Below are 23,647 nucleotides of genomic sequence, written 5' to 3' on the forward strand. Positions count from 1 at the left end.
ACGTTATGTTCGGATTTACACTTTGAGTTGGAATTAAGAGTTCGTTTACACGTAGAACGAATATTCATACCCAGGCCCTGCCTACACTGCTCTCCGGCAGGGTATAAAGTCCCTCCCATTGCCGATAGTGTAGCAAGCCCCGATGTGATTCACATCGGGCAGTATTTAGCTGTGGTAAAATTTTTCTCGGATAAAAAAACACATGTAAATTGATGATTCTGGTATCTATTATGAATATTCAAGCAACAAACCTGCACATTACTTCAAATGTTTGACAATAAATAGTAAAATCCAAAACGAGCAAGACACAGGGAGATATCAGTTCAAACATACCGCCATCTTTGATACAAGTGTAAAGGTCAATTTCCTTATAAGGAAATCAAAATAAATTGATGCTAATGAGGTTTCCCGCGAGATTTCAACAGAAAAACAGATTCGGAGTAATATATCTCAGTAAGGAAGGTCGATTCATTCTGAAATTATTTAATTACGCAAAGTAAGATTCGCTTTCTTCACAAGAGTTACAAAAGAGTGGTTAAAAATCTCTGATTATGTATTTATTTATCGTAGTAGCTTCATCCATATATGGATCACGGGTTCCATATTTGGGTTAGAATCCTCGCGAGAGTTCTTCGAAAAGTATCATGGCGGATCACGGAGACAACTCCGAGCAGTATGATATCAGAATATGCGAATTAAAGATTTCTAGATTAGACGGTAGGCTAATACATTGCAAAATTGTATAAGAAATGTTTAATTATACGAACTATTACTCCAAAGTTAAACGATATCCGCTATTTGTAGCATTTTCGAGGTTCACTGTTTTGCTACATTACGAGCAATGGGAGGGAATCGTAGCTCTGACGACGACCATCTGTCAGAAATTGTCCGTCCGTCGTCCAGAGCTACGTTATCGCAGCTAGTTTACACGTTTTATTCTGATTTACACGTTGAGTTGGAATTAAGAGTTCGTTTACACGTTATGTTCTGATTTACACTTTGAGTTGGAATTAAGAGTTCGTTTACACGTTATATTCTGATTTACACTTTGAGTTGGAATTAAGAGTTCGTTTACACGTTATATTCTGATTTACACGTTGAGTTTGAATTAAGAGTTCGTTTACACGTTATGTTCTGATTTACACTTTGAGTTGGAATTAAGAGTTTGTTTACACGTTATGTTCTTATTTACATTTTGAGTTGGAATTAAGAGTTTGTTTACAAGTTATGTTCGGATTTACACGTTGAGTTGGAATTAAGAGTTCGTTTACACTTTGAGTTGGAATTAAGAGTTCGTTTACACGTTATATTCTGATTTACACGTTGAGTTTGAATTAAGAGTTCGTTTACACGTTATGTTCTGATTTACACTTTGAGTTGGAATTAAGAGTTTGTTTACACGTTATGTTCTTATTTACATTTTGAGTTGGAATTAAGAGCTCGTTCACACGTTATGTTCGGATTTACACTTTGAGTTGGAATTAAGAGTTCGTTTACACGTTGAGTTGGAATTAAGAGTTCGTTTACACGTTATCTTCTGATTTACATTTTGAGTTGGAATTAAGAGTTCGTTTACACGTTATGTTCTGATTTACACTTTGAGTTGGAATTAAGAGTTCGTTTACACGTTATATTCTGATTTACACTTTGAGTTGGAATTAAGAGTTCGTTTACACGTTATGTTCTGATTTACACTTTGAGTTGGAATTAAGAGTTCGTTTACACGTTGAGTTGGAATTAAGAGTTCGTTTACACGTTATGTTCTGATTTACACTTTGAATTAGAATTAAGAGTTCGTTTACACGTTATGTTCTGATTTACACTTTGAGTTGGAATTAAGAGTTCGTTTACACGTTATATTCTGATTTACACGTTGAGTTTGAATTAAGAGTTCGTTTACACGTTATGTTCTGATTTACACTTTGAGTTGGAATTAAGAGTTCGTTTACACGTTTTATTCTGATTTACACTTTGAATTGGAATTAAGAGTTCGCTTACACGTTCGGTTCTGATTTACACTTTGAGTTGGAATTAAGAGTTCGTTTACACGTTATATTCTGATTTACACTTTGAATTGGGATTAAGAGTTCGTGTACACGTTATATTCTGATTTACACTTTGAGTTGGAATTAAGAGTTCGTGTACACGTTATATTCTGATTTACACTTTGAGTTGGAATTCAGAGTTCGTTTACACGTTGTATTCTGATTTACACTTTGAGTTGGAATTAAGAGTTCGTTTACACGTTATGTTCTGATTTACATGTTTCATTTACAACAACTCAACATCCGTGAGAATGTAAACAAAACAATTTGTGGAGATAAATGTACAGCAATACTATAAACGGGTACCTAACAAGAGACTGTGCACTGGCTACAGAGAAACCTGACTGCTATAAACAAAACTTGGGAATCGTCATGGTAACAGACAAACATGACTGCTATAAATAGAACATGGAAATCGCCATGGTTACAAACATAACTAGTATAGAACTTAAAAATTGTCATGGATACGGGTCGAACGATTTACCCAAAAACACCCAAAAACTACCCAAAAACACCTTAAAACATCTCACAACATCAACACAATCGTTAATAAGGTAAATGAAAAAAAAATGTCTGGAAGATAAATGTGCGTGAATCGACAAACTACGCTAGATAATTGTCTTGCCGGTTTTATTGTATGACTGTTTGTAAGAGTTATCTCCCTCGCCGTCAAAACCCTACAACAAAAGAAGGTATCAATAGCTGTATTTGATATGTTAACATATACATATCAATTTCTAATGATGTTTTCATATAATGTGTTGATGTTGTGAGATGTTTTAATGTGTTTTTGGGTAGTTTTTTGGTGTTTTGGGGTGTTTTTGGGTAAATCGTTCTGCCGATGGATACAATTGAAGAAATAGGACATGGCTATCAATGTAACTTGGAAAAAAAGAACTTGTCACGGATCCAGATAACTGTTAAAATGGCTATAAATCTAACGAGAATATTTATATATTGATGCTACACAAATCCAGTTATAATAAGCAAAACAAGAACTTCATGTTTTTAAGTTTATTTTCCCTTTGTGATTTCATTGTTTCATTTCTAAATTGTAAAAATATCAATACAAAACATTCTCTCTATCATTCTCCCTCCCTCTTTTGCTGATTACACTCTCACACTCATCAGATCAAAATACTAGTAAAGTATGGTTATTATTGATATATAACTGCCAATGCGAGATTAAAAAAAAATAAAAAAAATTTGTTTACAAAATTGTGTAGTTAGTAAAACCCTTATTCATGAAGGGTCAATCACCAAAAATAAAACAATAGGACCAACCTTTCCCAGTGTTAGGTTGAAGAAGGGTGTGACCTATATCTTTAGGACCAATTTTTCCCAGTGTTAGGTTGAAGAAGGGTGTGACCTATATCTTTAGGACCAATCTTTCCCAGTGTTAGGCTGAAGAAGGATGTGATCTATATCTTTAGGACCAATCGATCTTTCCCAGTGTTAGGCTGAAGAAGGGTGTGACCTATATCTTTAGGACCAATCTTTCCCAGTGTTAGGCTGAAGGGCGTGACCTTTATCTTTAGGACCAATCTTTCCCAGTGTTAGGCTGAAGAAGGGCGTGACCTATATCTTTAGGACCATCCTTTCCCAGTGTTAGGCTGAAGAAGGGTGTGACCTATATCTTTAGGACCGATCTTTCCCAGTGTTAGGCTGAAGAAGGGCCTGATCTATATCTTTAGGACCAATCTTTCCCAGTGTTAGGCTGAAGAAGGGCCTGACCTATATCTTTAGGACCAATCTTTCCCAGTGTTAGGCTGGAGAAGGGCGTGGTCGATATTTTTCTGGAGACTGTTTAGTGATAGGAAGTACAGACTGTCACTATAGTGTCCTTGAGGTTGACATTCTGAATGTAAGGAGGCAGATTGATATATATATATATTAAGGGGACAAATCATACATAAAGATAATCTGGGGACCAATGGACAGTCTACATGATACAGGGCAATCAATCAATACAAAAAACCTGAAGTTAAAAGGGAAGTCAAGTTGTCCAACATTTTGCACCAAATACGAAAATGACCATGTGAAATGTCAATGTTATATTACCTTTAATTATGACAGGAGGTAAAATGAATGCCTGTAGCCTACTGTAGTGGTTATTTACAATGAGATTTACATTATATAGTTACAAATCTAATTTATCACTCAACATTTGTGTCTTCGTGCAATTATTTCAGGAAGCATATCAATTAATTTACAAGGAAAATCAATTACATCCTTAAAATCAGATGAATATGTACAATGTACGTGTATACATCATATATATATACATATATATTGTTCCATACCATGCAAGTCTGAAACACAGAAATATACATTTAATAAGAAATGTCCTTTTTTGGCTTATTTTAGTTTGTGTTCACTATTCAGTTTCCATCCTGAACTCATCCGATATTTTTTGCTGAACTGATCCTCAGTAATAGCTTCCTTTGGTTTGTTTTGGTTTGTTTTTGTTTAACGTCCTATTAACAGCCAGGGTCATTTAAGGACGTGCCAGGTTTTGGAGGTGGAGGAAAGCCGGAGTACCCGGAGAAAAACCACCGGCCTACGGTCAGTACCTGGCAACCTTCCTCAAGGAGTTCTGGATGATTCAGTTACAACACAACAAAACATTTCAGATACAAACTTTGATAAACTGTAGTTAATTCACACCAAATTTGGGAGATGTGACTTCATACAACAGCCTGTTCTTGTTGCCAGATTACTAGTATATTCTGTATGATATTAAAATAAGTATGTTCGAAAATAAAAAATTCTTTAAACCATATTAATATCTGTAGTTAACATGAAATATACAAAACTGAGTTATGAATTACAATTCATACAGTATATGATGTTTTTTTATGGTTAAAATTTTCACAGTTATATGGTAGGAGAAAGAAAAATATATTTTGTTAATAGAATGTTTAATAGACCATAATTTTCTTTAATATTTTGATTTTTGATTTTTTTCTAAGTAATTTTATTTTAAACTCCAAAAGAGCAAAAAAAAGAAAAGAAAATATTTTTCACAATTTTCTCCGTAGCTTTAAAGCAATTTTACATTGTAATTTTAGTAAATGTACACCAGTTTATATACCAAAGGCACTGTAAGATGTCACAGCTCAGAGCCTGTGATACCTACAGTATATTTATTTATTCTAAAGCAAGTTACATAAACTTGTCAGTGTTACACATTGTAGATTTTTACAAATATCTAATTTTGAAAGGAAATAAAACATGTTAAAATTTTAATTATTTGGTAAAATACTTTAAAGAAGTACGAAGTGCATTCCTTAATATATTTAAACACACTTATTATTAGCACAAAACATTTCTGATATAAAATTTAATTACAAATTGCAGCATTTCATGTTATGGAGTTTTACACACATGTACATGGTGATATTAATGATATCAGTATCAAACACCTATAAAAATATATACAAAGAACTGAATATATACATCATAATTTTCAAAAATACATTTTTACATCTATTTACATTACACTGTATTAGGGCTATTCCATTAGAATATCTACCTGACCCAAGGACTCCAAAATAAATCACTTCTATCCATGGTTGGATGTTCTATGTATCTTTTTTAATTTTAATTCTATGGGTGGTTCCCCTTAACAAAAACTGGAGTCCTGGGGGTGGGGTAGATGTTTTACTGGGATAACCCTAACAAACCTGGAGTCCTGGGGTGGGGTAGATGTTTTACTAGAGTCCTGGGGTGGGGTAGATGTTTTACTAGAGTCCTGGGGTGGGGTAGATGTTTAACTGCGATAAACCTAACAAACCTGGAGTCCTGGGGTGGGATAGATGTTTTACTGGAATAGCCCTTACTACTTATAGATATAAACCCAACAACCTCTGACAGTCATTGGACAAAAATTCTAGAGACAAACATGACGTCGTGACGATTGCACCTATAACTTGATATTGACGTAACAGATAGCTGGTCAATATGGAACTATTGGAATACAATTTTACAATTAATTTACTATCAAGATCAATAAAAGATAAGAAACAGAGCGAAAACAATATGTCGCCAAACTTTGTTTGGGGGACATAAATAAGGACAAAAACATTGAACAGCATTATCCTTTGAGATGACCCCCTATAGATACTTGACAACCATGATAATTAAATCTACTTTTGTTTAATCTTAAAAACATAAAAGACAATTAAATGTTAACTGATTTTGATTCTTACCCGATTTGGAAATTCGAAATTCAATCATTTTCAGCCTTAAAACCAACATACATTTTGAATGTAGGGATATGGCTATATACCCTGTTATGATTAATTTTCCATCTGGTGTTGGATCAAGCCCTATACTGCTTATACAATATCTTGTCTCTACATTTCCAAGCACATCAATTTTGAGTTCATGAAAAAGATTTAGGATCTTGATCTCAAAAAATCAACCAAACTAGGAATAAATTACATTTACATTTTGTTCTTTTCACTTGATTCCCATCTGAGCATAACACCTTGATCAATATTACAGCTGTCCTATTTTGGTGGGTTTTTTGTGGAATCACAATCATGATCGTTATAATTATGATGACAATTAGTACTCAATACAATTGATGAATGACTAAAATTCACACATACGAGATAACTCTAAATATCAGTGTACTTTTGTAAATGGTTAAAATACATGGAAATGTTTCCATTATATTACAGTGAACAATTAACAAGGGAGACAATGACAGGTAGACATTTTCTAAAACACATGACATGTAGTTTTAATGAAAACATTCAAATACACAGACTGTAAAAATGAAATATGAAGTATGGAAAGTCAAACTTAGACTCCTTTTTTGTCAGTAGTCTTTTGGTCGTCGACGGTACAATACAATACACATGGCCAGAAGTATGATGACCAGCAGGCCACATGAAGCGGTCAGTGACCAGGTGGCCGTCTGGAACTCCGCCTTAGCTGCCTCCTGTGGTATGGATGTTGTTATATCTGTTAAAAGGGAAACGGGAGTTTACAATCATACATCATAACATAACTTTTCATTATTATATAGACCTTTTGATGAACAGATAAATTAAAACAATATATCTAACACTACAACTGTATAATCTTTCTGGTGGTTATTTTGAATTTTTTTTTAAATTGGATAATATTATTAACAAAGTTTTTAATTGATATTTTAATTAATTTTGAAATAAAGTAAAATCAGGAACCATTCATCAAAAGTTAAGACAGTAGACGACTACAGGAATAAAGGCCCATGTTGTATACCATTGTCTACTTTTAAAAGATGCATTTAGACCTTTAATATTAAAGGAAGCAAAGTAACACAGCAAATATTTGTATCTGGCTCCTAAGGAAGATAGTATTAACTGTTCAGTTACTTACAGTAAGGTCGTATTGCTATCTCCGGGAAATATTTTCTCCAGAATCCATATTCGGACTGTCGGTAGTTGGTCATGTTATGGGAGAAATTTCCGATTTTGAAGTAGCTGTGGTTATGTAGGTTATACTCTCCCCACGTCACGCCACGGAAAAACTTCAGGTCAAAGGTCCTGGGGGTGGGATTCCTGTACAAAGTGATAATTATACACAAATCTATAATTATTTACTACAATAAACCTGAGCATTCTTACTCAGTGTAATGTATACCGGTGAGTTCATATAAACAAGACTTTTTTTACCCAATCTGATTAAAATCGTATCTTGATCTTTCCTCCCATTTCGTGAGCTATATACACTCCACTATGTCACGTTTGGGATTTTACAAAACTTGTCAAGACAACTGCCATATTTACAATCTCTCCTTTTCTGGAGACATTTCAAAATAGTCAACTGTTCCCATGTAGACCATCTACACAAAACTTTGTCAAAACATTTCTCAGTGCCCAGTCTATCGCTTTGTTTGTCCTCATTTTAAAACCAATACCGAATTAAGTGAAGAAGCCGACATTTGATTGGTCAGATTTCGGCAGTCAAAGTTCAAATAAAGGTCATCAGAATGTGACCCCCTTTGGGATGTTGTCAGATCTTGATGTAATGGAGTGTACTTTACGGAACAGGATCACAGATCAAGATATGACTTTAATCAGATTGTTTCTTACGGCTCTTATAGCTCAGAGTAAAATTCTTTATGCAAACTATAAATTAATTTTGTTTTGAAGATTAGTTATCAACTCCCAGACTAGAAAAGCTTTAACCATTTAATGAGTAATTGTGTCCTGTGTTCAATAAATATCTAAAATACAAATATACAGATTAAAGGCTTCCAAATATCTAATCTGCTTTTATTTTTTATTTGTTTCTATTTTTATTTTGCTAGTCTTCAAGTCTAAGATTCAGTGATGATATAAGCAATAATGAATGATATAACGTTTTATTGAGATGATATTTTACTCATGAAATGTAATAAATAACAATACTAGTATTTCAAACCATATAAAGTCAGCTCAGCTTTAGAGAAAGCTTCATGTTGACGAAAGCTGAATGACATGCAACCTTTACTTACCCACTAGAGGAGAAATTTGTCCACAAACTGATCATGTACTCGCTGACATTCCTGTCTGCATAGTCGTAACGTTGTCTTGGAAACAGACCAAAAATATCTGTGTAAGTTTTGTTGATGTAGGGGAAGCCAAACACATACTGTAGCTCCTGTCCGTGGGCCACACCTGGTAAAGGTAAGAAAAGTAGTGAGATCTCTAGGCCTCTTGGTTACTGAGAAGTCGAAAATATAAAGTGTTTATGAATTGATGACGGATGACACATGGCAAACAGCGACAGACAAAAGGCGATAAGAATAGGTTACTTGAGACTTTAATGTATCAGGTGACCTAAAATGTTAGAAACCAATGCTGAAGCAGACACTAGGGTGACAACTAAAGCTCCCTCTCTCCCTTGGAAAGGAAAGCTAATAACTGTCAGATCAAATTGCTGTGCAGAAAAACAATTGCATACCAAGATTATCAAATCTTTTTTTTTAAAGGAGATAAGTTTAAAAGTTCTGACAACAGCACAACACCAAACCATGATATTCCTGTTAAATGTAAACAGGCATATATACAAAATTGTTACCATACATCTATATAATTAGAGTCGAAGGAAAATAATGATTGGTATTTGATGAGAAGAATAAGGTAAGTGATATTGACTGTATGATGTTTGATAAGAATAAGGTTAGTGATATTGACTGTATGATATTTGATAAGAATAAGGTTAGTGATATTGACTGTATGATATTTGATAAGAATAAGGTTAGTGATATTGACTGTATGATATTTGATAAGAATAAGGTTAGTGATATTGACTGTATGATATTTGATCAGAATAAGGTAAGTGATATTGACTGTATGATGTTTGATGAGAAGAATAAGGTAAGTGATATTGACTGTATGATGTTTGATAAGAATAAGGTAAGTGATATTGACTGTATGATGTTTGATAAGAATAAGGTAAGTGATATTGACTGTATGATGTTTGATAAGAATAAGGTAAGTGATATTGACTGTATGATATTTGATAAGAATAAGGTAAGTGATATTGACTGTATGATATTTGATAAGAATAAGGTAAGTGATATTGACTGTATGATATTTGATAAGAATAAGGTAAGTGATATTGACTGTATGATGTTTGATAAGAATAAGGTAAGTGATATTGACTGTATGTTTGATAAGAATAAGGTAAGTGATATTGACTGTATGATGTTTGATAAGAATAAGGTAAGTGATATTGACTGTATGATGTTTGATAAGAATAAGGTAAGTGATATTGACTGTATGATATTTGATAAGAATAAGGTAAGTGATATTGACTGTATGATATTTGATAAGAATAAGGTAAGTGATATTGACTGTATGTTTGATAAGAATAAGGTAAGTGATATTGACTGTATGTTTGATAAGAATAAGGTAAGTGATATTGACTGTATGTTTGATAAGAATAAGGTAAGTGATATTGACTGTATGATGTTGATAAGAATAAGGTAAGTGATATTGACTGTATGATATTTGATAAGAATAAGGTAAGTGATATTGACTGTATGATGTTTGATAAGAATAAGGTAAGTGATATTGACTGTATGATGTTTGATAAGAAGAATAAGGTAAGTGATATTGACTGTATGATATTTGATAAGAATAAGGTAAGTGATATTGACTGTATGATGTTTGATAAGAAGAATAAGGTAAGTGATATTGACTGTATGATATTTGATAAGAATAAGGTAAGTGATATTGACTGTATGATGTTTGATAAGAATAAGGTAAGTGATATTGACTGTATGATGTTTGATAAGAATAAGGTAAGTGATATTGACTGTATGATGTTTGATAAGAATAAGGTAAGTGATATTGACTGTATGATGTTTGATAAGAATAAGGTAAGTGATATTGACTGTATGATGTTTGATAAGAATAAGGTTAGTGATATTGACTGTATGATGTTTGATAAGAATAAGGTAAGTGATATTGACTGTATGATGTTTGATAAGAATAAGGTAAGTGATATTGACTGTATGTTTGATAAGAATAATGGTAAGTGATATTGACTGTATGTGTTGATAAGAATAAGGTAAGTGATATTGACTGTATGATATTTGATAGCAATAAGGTAAGTGATATTGACCGTATGATGTTTGATAAGAATAAGGTAAGTGATATTGACTGTATGATGTTTGGTAGGAATAAGGTAAGTGATATTGACTGTATGATATTTGATAAGAAGAATAAGGTAAGTGATATTGACCGTATGATGTTTGATAAGAATAAGGTAAGTGATATTGACTGTATGATATTTGATAAGAAGAATAAGGTGAGTGATATTGACTGTATGATGTTTGATAAGAAGAATAAGGTAAGTGATATTGACTGTATGATATTTGATAAGAATAAGGTAAGTGATATTGACTGTATGATGTTTGATAAGAATAAGGTAAGTGATATTGACTGTATGATATTTGATAAGAATAAGGTAAGTGATATTGACTGTATGATATTTGATAAGAAGAATAAGGTGAGTGATATTGACTGTATGATGTTTGATAAGAATAAGGTAAGTGATATTGACTGTATGTTTGATAAGAATAAGGTAAGTGATATTGACTGTATGTTTGATAAGAATAAGGTAAGTGATATTGACTGTATGATGTTTGATAAGAATAAGGTAAGTGATATTGACTGTATGTTTGATAAGAATAAGGTAAGTGATATTGACTGTATGATATTTGATAAGAATAAGGTAAGTGATATTGACTGTATGATGTTTGATAAGAATAAGGTAAGTGATATTGACTGTATGATGTTTGATAAGAATAAGGTAAGTGATATTGACTGTATGATATTTGATAAGAATAAGGTAAGTGATATTGACTGTATGATGTTTGATAAGAATAAGGTAAGTGATATTGACTGTATGATGTTTGATAAGAATAAGGTAAGTGATATTGACTGTATGTTTGATAAGAATAAGGTAAGTGATATTGACTGTATGATGTTTGATAAGAATAAGGTAAGTGATATTGACTGTATGATGTTTGATAAGAAGAATAAGGTAAGTGATATTGACTGTATGATGTTTGATAAGAATAAGGTAAGTGATATTGACTGTATGATGTTTGATAAGAAGAATAAGGTAAGTGATATTGACTGTATGTTTGATAAGAATAAGGTAAGTGATATTGACTGTATGATGTTTGATAAGAATAAGGTAAGTGATATTGACTGTATGAAGGTCATTATCATCCCTGTAAATATTTACCTCTCCAGTGGGGAGGAAGTCGTTCCAGGAGTAGTAACTAAACTCATACACATAGGTTTTGTTGTACAGCGACTGAACTTTGACAACCTGGTCTAATCCCTGTCCCGAACATGTAATCCGACATCATCTGTAATCAAAACAAACTTTTTCTTTAATGTAGGTCAATGGTCAAAATATAGGTCAGAGTATAGCCATTTTGCTTTCCCCCTTTACCTTTATATACAGGTGAAAATATGAAGTTCCAGTGACAAGTAGTGTAGGAGATGATACCAGGACAAGATAAAATGTAAAAGTCAAAGGGACAGACGACAGGACGGACAGACACACACAAGTTACATATATACAGTCCCTCAACCTTCTAGGAACCGATGGGGACTAATAACATGACCCCCTAACATTGAGGCAGACATGGGATGGATTATTACTGGGCATTGCCTTATTGCTAGATAAATACTGCAATTTACCAGTAATCTCAAAATAGTAATCCTCAGGACCGACTCAAAAACTTACGTCAGAAATCCTCGTCCTAATCATCGACTCATTCTGTGGATCAGGCCAGTATGTGTACTGAAATTTCACAGCTTCCCCGGTTCCAGTTAAATCTTCCACTTTCCTTTTTACCAAAAACTCATTCACAATATTTCCAAACTCAGTCGAGGATACACCGTTCTCTAATGTCTTCAGATTGGCTATATAAAAAAAGGTATCATACTTTGTTGTCCAACTAAATCCAACATCAATCATAAACTCGTTTTTCTTATGACAATCTCAGGTTATTTGATTATTTGTAAGAAAATTATACTGAAATACTCTGAGACTACTATAACCAGGTACTAAAATAAAGTATAACTAAACTGACTTCAATTCAATGTTCAAAACATTATCAACATCCAAATTAAATGTTTAAAATGTAACCAATCAACATTATTTTGACTAAAATTTGATCATCATTTTTCTGATTAGTTACATATTTCAGTAAATCATAATGTCACCCGTACACATTATACCATAATGTACTTACTAGACAATTGGTCTTTTATAGATAAACATATTAACTTGTGGACAAAGTGAAAACTTACGGCCAAAGTCAATACGTATGGACAAAATCAATACTTACGGACAAAGCCAATTATACTTATGGACAAAAACTTACGGACAGAGTCCATACTTACAGACAAAGTCCATACTTACGGACAATGTCCATACTAACGGACAAAGTCAACGCTTATGGACAAAACCAATACTTATAGACAGTCAATACTTACAGATTGATCAACCCTTAAAGACAAATTCAATACTTACGGACGAACAGTGATCCCTCGTCTTTGTTCAGCCCGGCCATAATCCGGATCTTTTTGAAGTAGGCCTGTTCTCTCATTGACTTTGGGTTCTCAGGGAGGAAAGCGTAGAAAGCTCCATTTATAGGGCCATCCACTGTCGGGCCCCAAGGGTTCCCTACGTACCCGTTCTGGAACAAATGTTTGTACATAGAAAATGGCTCCTCAGAGCTACGAGACTTCCATTAAAGCATTTCATGAACAAATGCAGACGAATGTGTCATACAAAATATTAATAATACACAACTGTTACAACATCAGATCTGTTTTTGTTTTTACTGATCAACTGCTCTTTATTTCTTAAATTCAAATCTAGTATAAGTCACTTTTAGCATGTGAAAAAAGCAACCTTATTCCGTTTTCTTAATTTTGACTGTCGACAACCAGAACTGTTAAAAGTGATTAGCTGACTGAACTTGTTATTGATTCCCTCATGTATAATCCAATAAATCAATTTAATACAATATTTCTCAGTTCTTTAGGTAGATACAAAGTAGAATTCAGGTAAGATTAGATAATAAGATGTGTTTTACATCTTTGCTTTGTTTTAGGAGGAATTTAAGACAGAGCTTTGGAAGATTCCTGCTAAACTAACTTAAATGTTTCATGCCCATTTCCAACAAATTTTCCAGGTTTTTCACACTATTAAGGCATCATTATATCTAAATGTAGAAATTTCGACCTAAAAATTCTAACCAGGAATACGTCCCTGACAGGTCTCCTCACCTCTACTGTAAAGCCTAAATCTGCCCTACAGATCTCCGTCTCTCGCTACATTACTGTACATCTTACCTTGGTAGGAATTTTAGCCGAAGCATTCACAATTTCATCAGCAGTTCTGTACAGCTGTATACACTGGACGAGGCGAAAGTTATCATCTGTAGGACAACCTAGTTCCCAGGCCAGATCCTTGGCATATTCTGCTGCAGTAGCGCCCTCTATATAGGACCACTCACTTCGATCCGATCCACTCTGCAGGATGGCTCGCTGGAAGAGCTCTGTAATATAAGAGATTCAGTAAAGAAATCACCCCCTGAATTTACATGTAAACATCAACTGAGGATAAACCGGCATCACTACATGATCACCATCTGTCCCGTTTATCATTCTGAAAAGAAATAAGTTTTACAAATCTAATACATAATTTCAGATATTTTACTGGTAGAAAATCAAACAGAAAAATGCAGGCATACATGTGAAATAATAATTCTAACTAAAACACTAGGGCAAAATATGAACAAAAACATATTTTTATGGAGCTCTTCATCAACATAAAATCTGTCAATGAAATTGTGATTATTTGAGCAAGTCCTTGAATACACTGTACTTTAATCAACTGAGACATGTAAACTCTGTAGATAAAGAAGAGGGAGCAGGAATGTTACTATCTAGAAATGGAAAATTAACAATTTGGAAAATGATATAATTTGTTTATCAGATATCCAGCTTAGCTGAAAGCCAATCCTGTTGGCTACATAATGATTTCTATTTTAGAATTGTTTTTGTAATTGATATTCCCTAGAGGAATGAGGCTGTATATAAGTATGGAACACTTACTGTCTGATCGTGGCGACAACAGATGAAGACCTACACTTGAAGCTCCAGTGCTCTGACCAAATAAGGTAACAACATTTGGGTTTCCACGGAAACGTTCAATGTTCAGTCTGACCCATTCTAGAGCACGTACTTGGTCAAACATCCCATAGTTTCCTGCAGAATTTCGATCATTTGTGCTGAGGAATCCTGAAAAAACAAAAATGAAAACTTATTTTTAAGTTAAACTAGTAATAAACAAAGGGTCCATAACAAAACTCTTTGTATACCTGTATACCTTTCCTTCTGTATTCATTGATTTTCCAGTTTTGCTTTAATCTTTCTAATTTTAAATCTTATCTAAAATATAAACTTGGACAATGTTTGAATGGTTGAAATTTTGTCAATACACTAATAATAATAAGGAAGAATATTACCAAAAATTGAATTCAAAACGGTGTTGTTCCTAAACAGAAATTATTGTAATTCATGACTCTGTAATTACATACACGTATATATTGACTGTGTCAGCCATATTGTAATTTGAAACAACAGTAAGTCAATGCTATTAATCTTAAATTAGGGGCTGATTTGAAATACCTAAGTGGTATCCTCATAAGTATTGGCACCACAATGTTTTATAAAAACATTTCTTAATTTTGACGCATATCAAAGTAATATTAACAACGATCAGGATGACATCCTTTGTGTTCCATGTCAAAACATTGTTGTGGTCTGTCAGGACTATATATAAAACGACAGGCTTACTGTGTTTTTTTTTAAAAAGACTTTTTAAGTACAAAATAGTTTATCCTTTTTATAAAAACTTTCACCTAGCTGTCTGTGGTATATGATGCAGACGATACGGATATATCAATAGCTTCCCTGGACTAAATAATATTCTGAAGCCATGGTGGCCATCTTGAATTTCACATGCCCCCTGGCAGTCCTCAAGTAAATCAGTGTATGCATTATGTTCATATGTTCTCTTTAAAACTTTCATCACAGCTAATATGATTTGATGTTACAAAAACTTACCAAGTGGACCTAGGCGGTAATTGAATGTTACCACGACAACACCCCTCTCGGCCAGGAAGACACCTGGGTACTGGTGTGAGCTGCCAAGTGTGTATCCTCCGCCATGTATAAACACCATGACAGGGTATAAACTGGGGCTGTTACTCTGGGGCTCATCTGTGTTCTGTGGTAAACACCAAATACAGTTTTTAATTTACTAGGATCAAGGTATATTTATAAACATCTAGTATAGGTTTACTTTACTAATTAGGATCAAAGTTTTTAATGCAAATACAGGTTTACTAGGATCAAGGTATATTTATAAACATCAAGTATAGGTTAATTTACATTACTTAGGATCAAGGTTTTTAATGCCAAATACAGGTTTACTAGGATCGAAGTACAGCTGTAAATCTATAAACATCAAGTATAGGTTTACTTTACTAATTAGGATCAAAGGTTTTAATGCAAATACAGGTTTACTAGGATCGAAGTATATCTATAAACATCAAGTATAGGTTTACTTTACTTAGAATTGAAGTTTTTAATGCCAAATACAGGTTTACTATATATAGGATCATGGTAAACAACAAATATAGGTTTACTTAGGATCAAGGTAAATGCTAAATGCAGCAGTACATATATATGTTATATAGGATATTGCATTTGGTATTAAGAGCAAGTAAGTGAGTGTGTAAGACTAATGTTAAACACAATGAACATTGTTTTAGACTGAAGTGGTTGTTTTTATTCACTGAAAAACAACAGTGTGTTATCATAATCATAATTTCTATCTTAAAGTAAATAATATATAATGTTTCAGTTGATCTTAGGTGGGGATCAAAAACATTGTCATCCATACGTCTAGTCTGTATTTTCATATATTGTAGTACTAACTTTTATAAAAACTTACGTTTGGAGTAAATATATTCAGGTATAAGCAGTCCTCACTGACGTTACGTTTCTGTAGAGATGGCACAGTCTCACGGATATACCACATGTGTTGAGGACAGGCGGGCCGATAATATGTCGCGTCCCATACTCCCTGCCAGTAAGGTGGTTCAGGTTTCTGTCAACGGTAATTCATACAATTGTAAACAACAGGTAATTCATACAATTGTAAACAACAGGTAAGTCATACAATTGTAAACGTCAGGTAATTCATACAATTGTAAACAACAGGTAAGTCATACAATTGTAAACGTCAGGTAATTCATACAATTGTAAACAACAGGTAAGTCATACAATTGTAAACGTCAGGTAATTCATACAATTGTAAACAACAGGTAAGTCATACAATTGTAAACGTCAGGTAAGTCATACAATTGTAAACAACAGGTAAGTCATACAATTGTAAACAACAGGTAAGTCATACAATTGTAAACATCAGGTATGTTTACTACAATCAATTGTAAACAACAGGTAAGTCATAGTTTAACAACAATATTAAAAACCTGATAAAATAATTTTTGGTAAAACTTCTTTGACAAAATTTTCTTAAAATATAACACCTACCAGTTTCTTCATATCTACTTATTTTGAAGGATATACACACATATTATTTTAAGTAAAGGTGGAATGAGATATTCACTAATCAAGTGATTAAGCTAATCATCTTTTAAACAACTGGACCCAGGCTAGGTAATTCATACCATTGTAAAAAAAACAAGTTATGCCTAAAGTTGTAAACACCAGGTGATTCATAAAGTTGTAAACACCAGGTGATTCATAAAGTTGTAAACACCAGGTGATTCATATAGTTGTAAACACCAGGTGATTCATAAAGTTGTAAACACCAGGTGATTCATATAGTTGTAAACACCAGGTGATTCATAAAGTTGTAAACACCAGGTGATTCATATAGTTGTAAACACCAGGTAAGTCCATACAATTCGTAAATAAATACCAGGTAAATCATACAATTGTAAATACCAGGTAAGTAATACAATTGTAAACACCAGGTAATTGGTTAATCAGTTCATACAGTACAGTATCTGTTAGTAGTTTCAACACTATAAGCTTAAGATGGCCATGGAGGGGCGCTTAATCAGTTCAGTTTCTTAGTTCAGAAAAATACAAGTGAAAACATTCTAAAAATAGAATCGCTCACCTGTGAAATGATGGGAGGCTTAGATGTTTCCAGTATGTTTATCATACACTAGATAAGATGAATATTCAATGTATAACTACAATATGACGATTAACGATACTCGGCAATGTAAACATTTCCCTGACGTACAGTACCTGTCCATTGTAACAATCCGGAAATGTAACACCTGTAAGCAGCTGATCAGTGCCACAGGTACTCATTGTTTACAATAACAAAACACGGTGTTCAGTCGAGAATATACTCAAAATAACAGCATACTTACACGAAACCTGAAGTCTCGCCTCCAATCATCATATTGCTCCAATCGTTTTGCGTAGGGTATTCCTAAAAAAACATTTACTCGTTTTTTCTCGTAGGCGGAATAATGGGAACGTATTGAGAACCCGTTGACGTAGCCACTGGCGCTCAAAACCTGGATATTATCGGCTTTACTCGGTGAAAATAACACAATTAATACAGTCAATGTTAAACTAATTGTCAAATCCAGAGCCATAGTTATACAACTAGCTTTACATCACCTATGGAAACACCTGTCCATTTTGAAGTTTCTGTCATACCGGAAGTTGATATCACGTGACTGCAGGTGAGAAATGGTTTTCCCTAAAGACAGATAACTCATGACTCGTATCGTCACGGACTTACACATCCAAATCAGCAGTGTCTGTAGACTACACCTTTATATGGTATATAAATATTGTCTCAACGGTGAAATAGACAACACATTTTGTTTTGTTTTATATCTACCTTAATTTTTTTTAATTAATGTGTTAAAATAGTCTCATCTATTATATATAGTAATGTTGCCTTTTAACAGTGAAATCAGAGACCTATATACTAGCCTTAGTATATAGGTCTCTGGTGAAATTGACTTTTTTATGTCAAGAATTGATCGAAGAAACTTTTTATTATGGGATCGATATTATTCTCTGACTTAATCCAAATATTATTTTTAAATACAAGCTGCATAATGTTATCTTAATTGTGTGATTTAAGATGAATTATGATATCTTGTAGTAATAATTATGTGTATTTAACAAGAATATATAAGATAAGATAAGATAAGTTTATTTCTGGTTCAGGACTTTTAAAGTCCTCTATACCAGACTCAAAATAATACATGAGATTGATATAGTACTTCTGTCCGGTCTACTGTACTGGCCATGTTGTTTTCCGGCCATTCTTAAAAGTGGACATGCGCAACTAGGGTAAGGACGGAAGGACCGACTATGGATCACGGACGAATGACGATTAGAATCAATATTACTTATAATCAAATGGTTATGTGATGAACTATAAAGCAGAAACAAGTGATGATTAAATTCTATCGTACAAACATGGTGAAACAATTATTAAGGCCCAGATAAGAGCCTACATTCACGACGGGTATAACTGTAGGAGGAATCCAGAACACCCGTACGGGTCTTAACTTTTCACATCCGATCAAGGAATCAAACTTTGAACGCCTAGGTGAACGCCGAGTTTTTCAAATTGAAATATTGTTAGTTTACTATTCATTATAACAAGACAAAGAAGTCTGAAACAGAAAGTAGCGCATTTGATTAAAAAAATGTTTATTCCTTTTCAACACACCCACAATAATATATAACATGTGACTTATATAGGTCTTCACCAGTATTTTCCGCCAGCTTTGCGCAATGGCAGTACCATAGTTGACCTTCCGAGACGTAGTTATTGCTAGTTGAAAACTATACCCATTACTCCGCACTGTGGCCTGAAATATGGCCGCAAGTACAATTTTGTTCGCTTCTACGGGGGCAAACGCCTAAAGAACAAAGATTATTATTTAGTACTTCTTTCATAAAAAAAATCGCAATAAATGATATTCGTCTTTATTCTCTTTTATTTATTACCCATTTCTAAATATGGGCTTGATAATTACGAGGGATGATTGATATGTTGTGAGCCCCGTATTGAAGGAGGTATTCAAGGATGTTCTTTTTAAGTTCTACTATTCTCTGACTATATACACATAGGGCTGTGTACCCAAGGACTGGTCTCATTTGGTTAGTTTATATCGACGCGGTAACACTCTAAAGTAAACAAGACAGGCGGCTTTTGCGAAATGGACAAAAGAGGTGAAAGAGCAGTGATCAATAGTTCTGTGGTTGTTGATATACCTGGTGGTTCCGTTGTCACTACCCTAGTTCTGTGGTTGTTGATATACCTGGTGGTTCCGTTGTCACTATCCTAGTTCTGTGGTTGTTGATATACCTGGTGGTTCCGTTGTCACTACCCTAGTTCTGTGGTTGTTGATATACCTGGTGGTTCCGTTGTCACTACCCTAGTTCTGTGGTTGTAGATATACATGGTGGTTCCGTTGTCACTACCCTAGTTCTGTGGTTGTTGATATACCTGGTGGTTCCGTTGTCACTACCCTAGTTCTGTGGTTGTAGATATACATGGTGGTTCCGTTGTCACTACCCTAGTTCTGTGGTTGTTGATATACCTGGTGGTTCCGTTGTCACTACCCGAGTTCTGTGGTTGTAGATATACATGGTGGTTCCATTGTCACTACCCTAGTTCTGTGGTTGTTGATTTACCTGGTGGTTCCGTTGTCACTACCCTAGTTCTGTGGTTGTTGATATACATGGTGGTTCCGTTGTCACTACCCTAGTTCTGTGGTTGTTGATATACCTGGTGGTTCCGTTGTCACTACCCTAGTTCTGTGGTTGTTGATATACCTGGTGGTTCTGTTGTCACTACCCTAGTTCTGTGGTTGTTGATATACCTGGTGGTTCCGTTGTGACTACCCTAGTTCTGTGGTTGTTGATATACCTGGTGGTTCCGTTGTGACTACCCTAGTTCTGTGGTTGTTGATATACCTGGTGGTTCCGTTGTCACTACCCTAGTTCTGTGGTTGTTGATATACCTGGTGGTTCCGTTGTCACTACCCTAGTTCTGTGGTTGTTGATATACCTGGTGGTTCCGTTGTCACTACCCTAGTTCTGTGGTTGTTGATATACCTGGTGGTTCCGTTGTCACTACCCTAGTTCTGTGGTTGTTGATATACATGGTGGTTCCGTTGTCACTACCCTAGTTCTGTGGTTGTTGATATACCTGGTGGTTCCGTTGTCACTACCCTAGTTCTGTGGTTGTTGATATACCTGGTGGTTCCGTTGTCACTACCCTAGTTCTGTGGTTGTTGATATACCTGGTTGTTATGTTGTCACTACCCTAGTTCTGTGGTTGTTGATATACCTGGTGGTTCCGTTGTGACTACCCTAGTTCTGTGGTTGTTTATATACCTGGTGGTTCCGTTGTCACTACCCTAGTTCTGTGGTTGTTGATATACATGGTGGTTCCGTTGTCACTACCCTAGTTCTGTGGTTGTTGATATACCTGGTGGTTCCGTTGTCACTACCCTAGTTCTGTGGTTGTTGATATACCTGGTGGTTCCGTTGTCACTACCCTAGTTCTGTGGTTGTTGATATACCTGGTTGTTATGTTGTCACTACCCTAGTTCTGTGGTTGTTGATATAACTGGTGGTTCCGTTGTGACTACCCTAGTTCTGTGGTTGTTGATATACCTGGTGGTTCCGTTGTCACTACCCTAGTTCTGTGGTTGTTGATATACGTGGTGGTTCCGTTGTCACTACCCTAGTTCTGTGGTTGTTGATATACATGGTGGTTCCGTTGTCACTACCCTAGTTCTGTGGTTGTTGATATACCTGGTGGTTCCGTTGTCACTACCCTAGTTCTGTAGTTGTTGATATACCTGGTGGTTCCGTTGTCACTACCCTAGTTCTGTAGTTGTTGATATACCTGGTAGTTTTGTTGTCACTACCCTAGTTCTGTGGTTGTTGATATACCCGGTGGTTCTGTTGTTACTACCCTAGTTCTGTGGTTGTTGATATACCTGGTGGTTCCGTTGTCACTACCCTAGTTCTGTGGTTGTTGATATACCCGGTGGTTCCAATGTCACTACCCTAGTTCTGTGGTTGTTGATATACCTGGTGGTTCTGTTGTCACTACCCTAGTTCTGTGGTTGTTGATATACCTGGTGGTTCCGTTATCACTACCCTAGTTCTGTAGTTGTTGATATACCTGGTGGTTCTGTTGTCACTACCCTAGTTCTGTGGTTGTTGATATACCTGGTGGTTCCGTTATCACTACCCTAGTTCTGTAGTTGTTGATATACCTGGTGGTTCCGTTGTCACTACCCTAGTTCTGTGGTTGTTGATATACCTGATTGTTTTGTTGTCACCACCCTAGTTCTGTGGTTGTTGATATACCTGGTGGTTCCGTTGTCACTACCCTAGTTCTGTGGTTGTTGATATACCTGGTTGTTTTGTTGTCACTACCCTAGTTCTGTGGTTGTTGATATACCTGATTGTTTTGTTGTCACTACCCTAGTTCTGTGGTTGTTGATATACCTGGTGGTTCCGTTGTCACTACCCTAGTTCTGTGGTTGTTGATATACCCGGTGGTTCCGTTGTGACTACCCTAGTTCTGTGGTTGTTGATATACCCGGTGGTTCCGCTGTCACTACCCGAGTTCTGTGGTTGTTGATATACCTGGTGGTTCCGTTGTCACCACCCTAGTTCTGTGGTTGTTGATATACCCGGTGGTTCCGTTGTGACTACCCTAGTTCTGTGGTTGTTGATATACCCGGTGGTTCCGTTGTGACTACCCTATTTCTGTGGTTATTGATATACCCGGAGGTTCCGTTGTCACTTCCCTAGTTCTGTGGTTGTTGATATACCTGGTTGTTCTGTTGTCACTACCCTAGTTCTTTGGTTGTTGATATACCTGGTGGTTCCGTTGTCACCACCCTAGTTCTTTGGTTGTTGATATACCCGGTGGTTCCGTTGTGACTACCCTAGTTCTGTGGTTGTTGATATACCTGGTGGTTCTGTTGTCATTACCCTAGTTCTGTGGTTGTTGATATACCTGGTGGTTCCATTATCACTACCCTAGTTCTGTGGTTGTTGATATACCTGGTTGTTTTGTTGTCACTACCCTAGTTCTGTGGTTGTTGATATACCCGGAGGTTCTGTTGTCACTACCCTAGTTCTGTGGTTGTTGATATACCTGGTGGTTCCGTTGTCACTACCCTAGTTCTGTGGTTGTTGATATACCTGGTGGTTCCGTTGTCACTACCCTAGTTCTGTGGTTGTTGATATACCTGATTGTTTTGTTGTCACTACCCTAGTTCTGTGGTTGTTGATATACCTGGTGGTTCCGTGATCACTACCCGAGTTCTGTGGTTGTTGATATACCCGGTGGTTCCGTTGTGACTACCCTAGTTCTGTGGTTGTTGATATACCCGGTGGTTCCGTTGTCACTACCCCAGTTCTGTGGTTGTTGATATACCTGGTGGTTCCGTTGTCACCACCCTAGTTCTGTGGTTGTTGATATACCTGGTGGTTCCGTTGTCACCACCCTAGTTCTGTGGTTGTTGATATACCCGGTGGTTCCGCTGTCACTACCCCAGTTCTGTGGTTGTTGATATACCCGGTGGTTCCGTTGTCACTACCCCAGTTCTGTGGTTGTTGATATACCTGGTGGTTCCGTTGTGACTACCCTAGTTCTGTGGTTGTTGATATACCTGGTGGTTCCGTTGTCACTACCCTAGTTCTGTGGTTGTTGATATACATGGTGGTTCCGTTGTCACTACCCTAGTTCTGTGGTTGTTGATATACCTGGTGGTTCCATTGTCACTACCCTAGTTCTGTGGTTGTTGATATACCTGGTGGTTCCGTTATCGCCACACAAGTTCTCCATATGGGAATGCTTGCATTAAGAGTGATTTTGATCAATCAGAAATACCACCAGAGGACATGATCTTATTATACAAATCTGTAGTTTCTGTATTGTTCTCATATGGTGTCAATTTTGAGTTA

The 23,647-nt window shown here is 35.4% G+C and overlaps 1 protein-coding gene and 1 pseudogene across 1 annotated transcript; one reads left to right on the forward strand and one right to left on the reverse strand.

Annotated features, from left to right (window-relative positions):
- Positions 1-3,044: 3,044 nt before the first annotated feature.
- Positions 3,045-18,365, reverse strand: LOC117316503 (cholinesterase 1-like). The gene is given in 13 exon segments (XM_033871112.1): positions 3,045-5,711; positions 5,842-7,019; positions 7,419-7,600; positions 8,539-8,704; positions 11,771-11,885; positions 11,887-11,913; positions 12,297-12,475; positions 13,089-13,254; positions 13,916-14,121; positions 14,681-14,866; positions 15,695-15,857; positions 16,587-16,742; positions 18,046-18,365. Coding segments are annotated over 12 exon segments (1,923 nt in total). The 5' UTR covers positions 18,277-18,365; the 3' UTR covers positions 3,045-5,711; positions 5,842-6,873.
- Positions 18,366-19,427: 1,062 nt separating this feature from the next.
- On the forward strand, positions 19,428-19,559 carry LOC117317200 (annotated as a pseudogene).
- Positions 19,560-23,647: the final 4,088 nt, after the last annotated feature.

The sequence above is a fragment of the Pecten maximus genome, chromosome 18 (genome assembly GCF_902652985.1).
Source record: "Pecten maximus chromosome 18, xPecMax1.1, whole genome shotgun sequence".
Classification (NCBI taxonomy): Eukaryota; Metazoa; Mollusca; class Bivalvia; order Pectinida; family Pectinidae; genus Pecten; species Pecten maximus.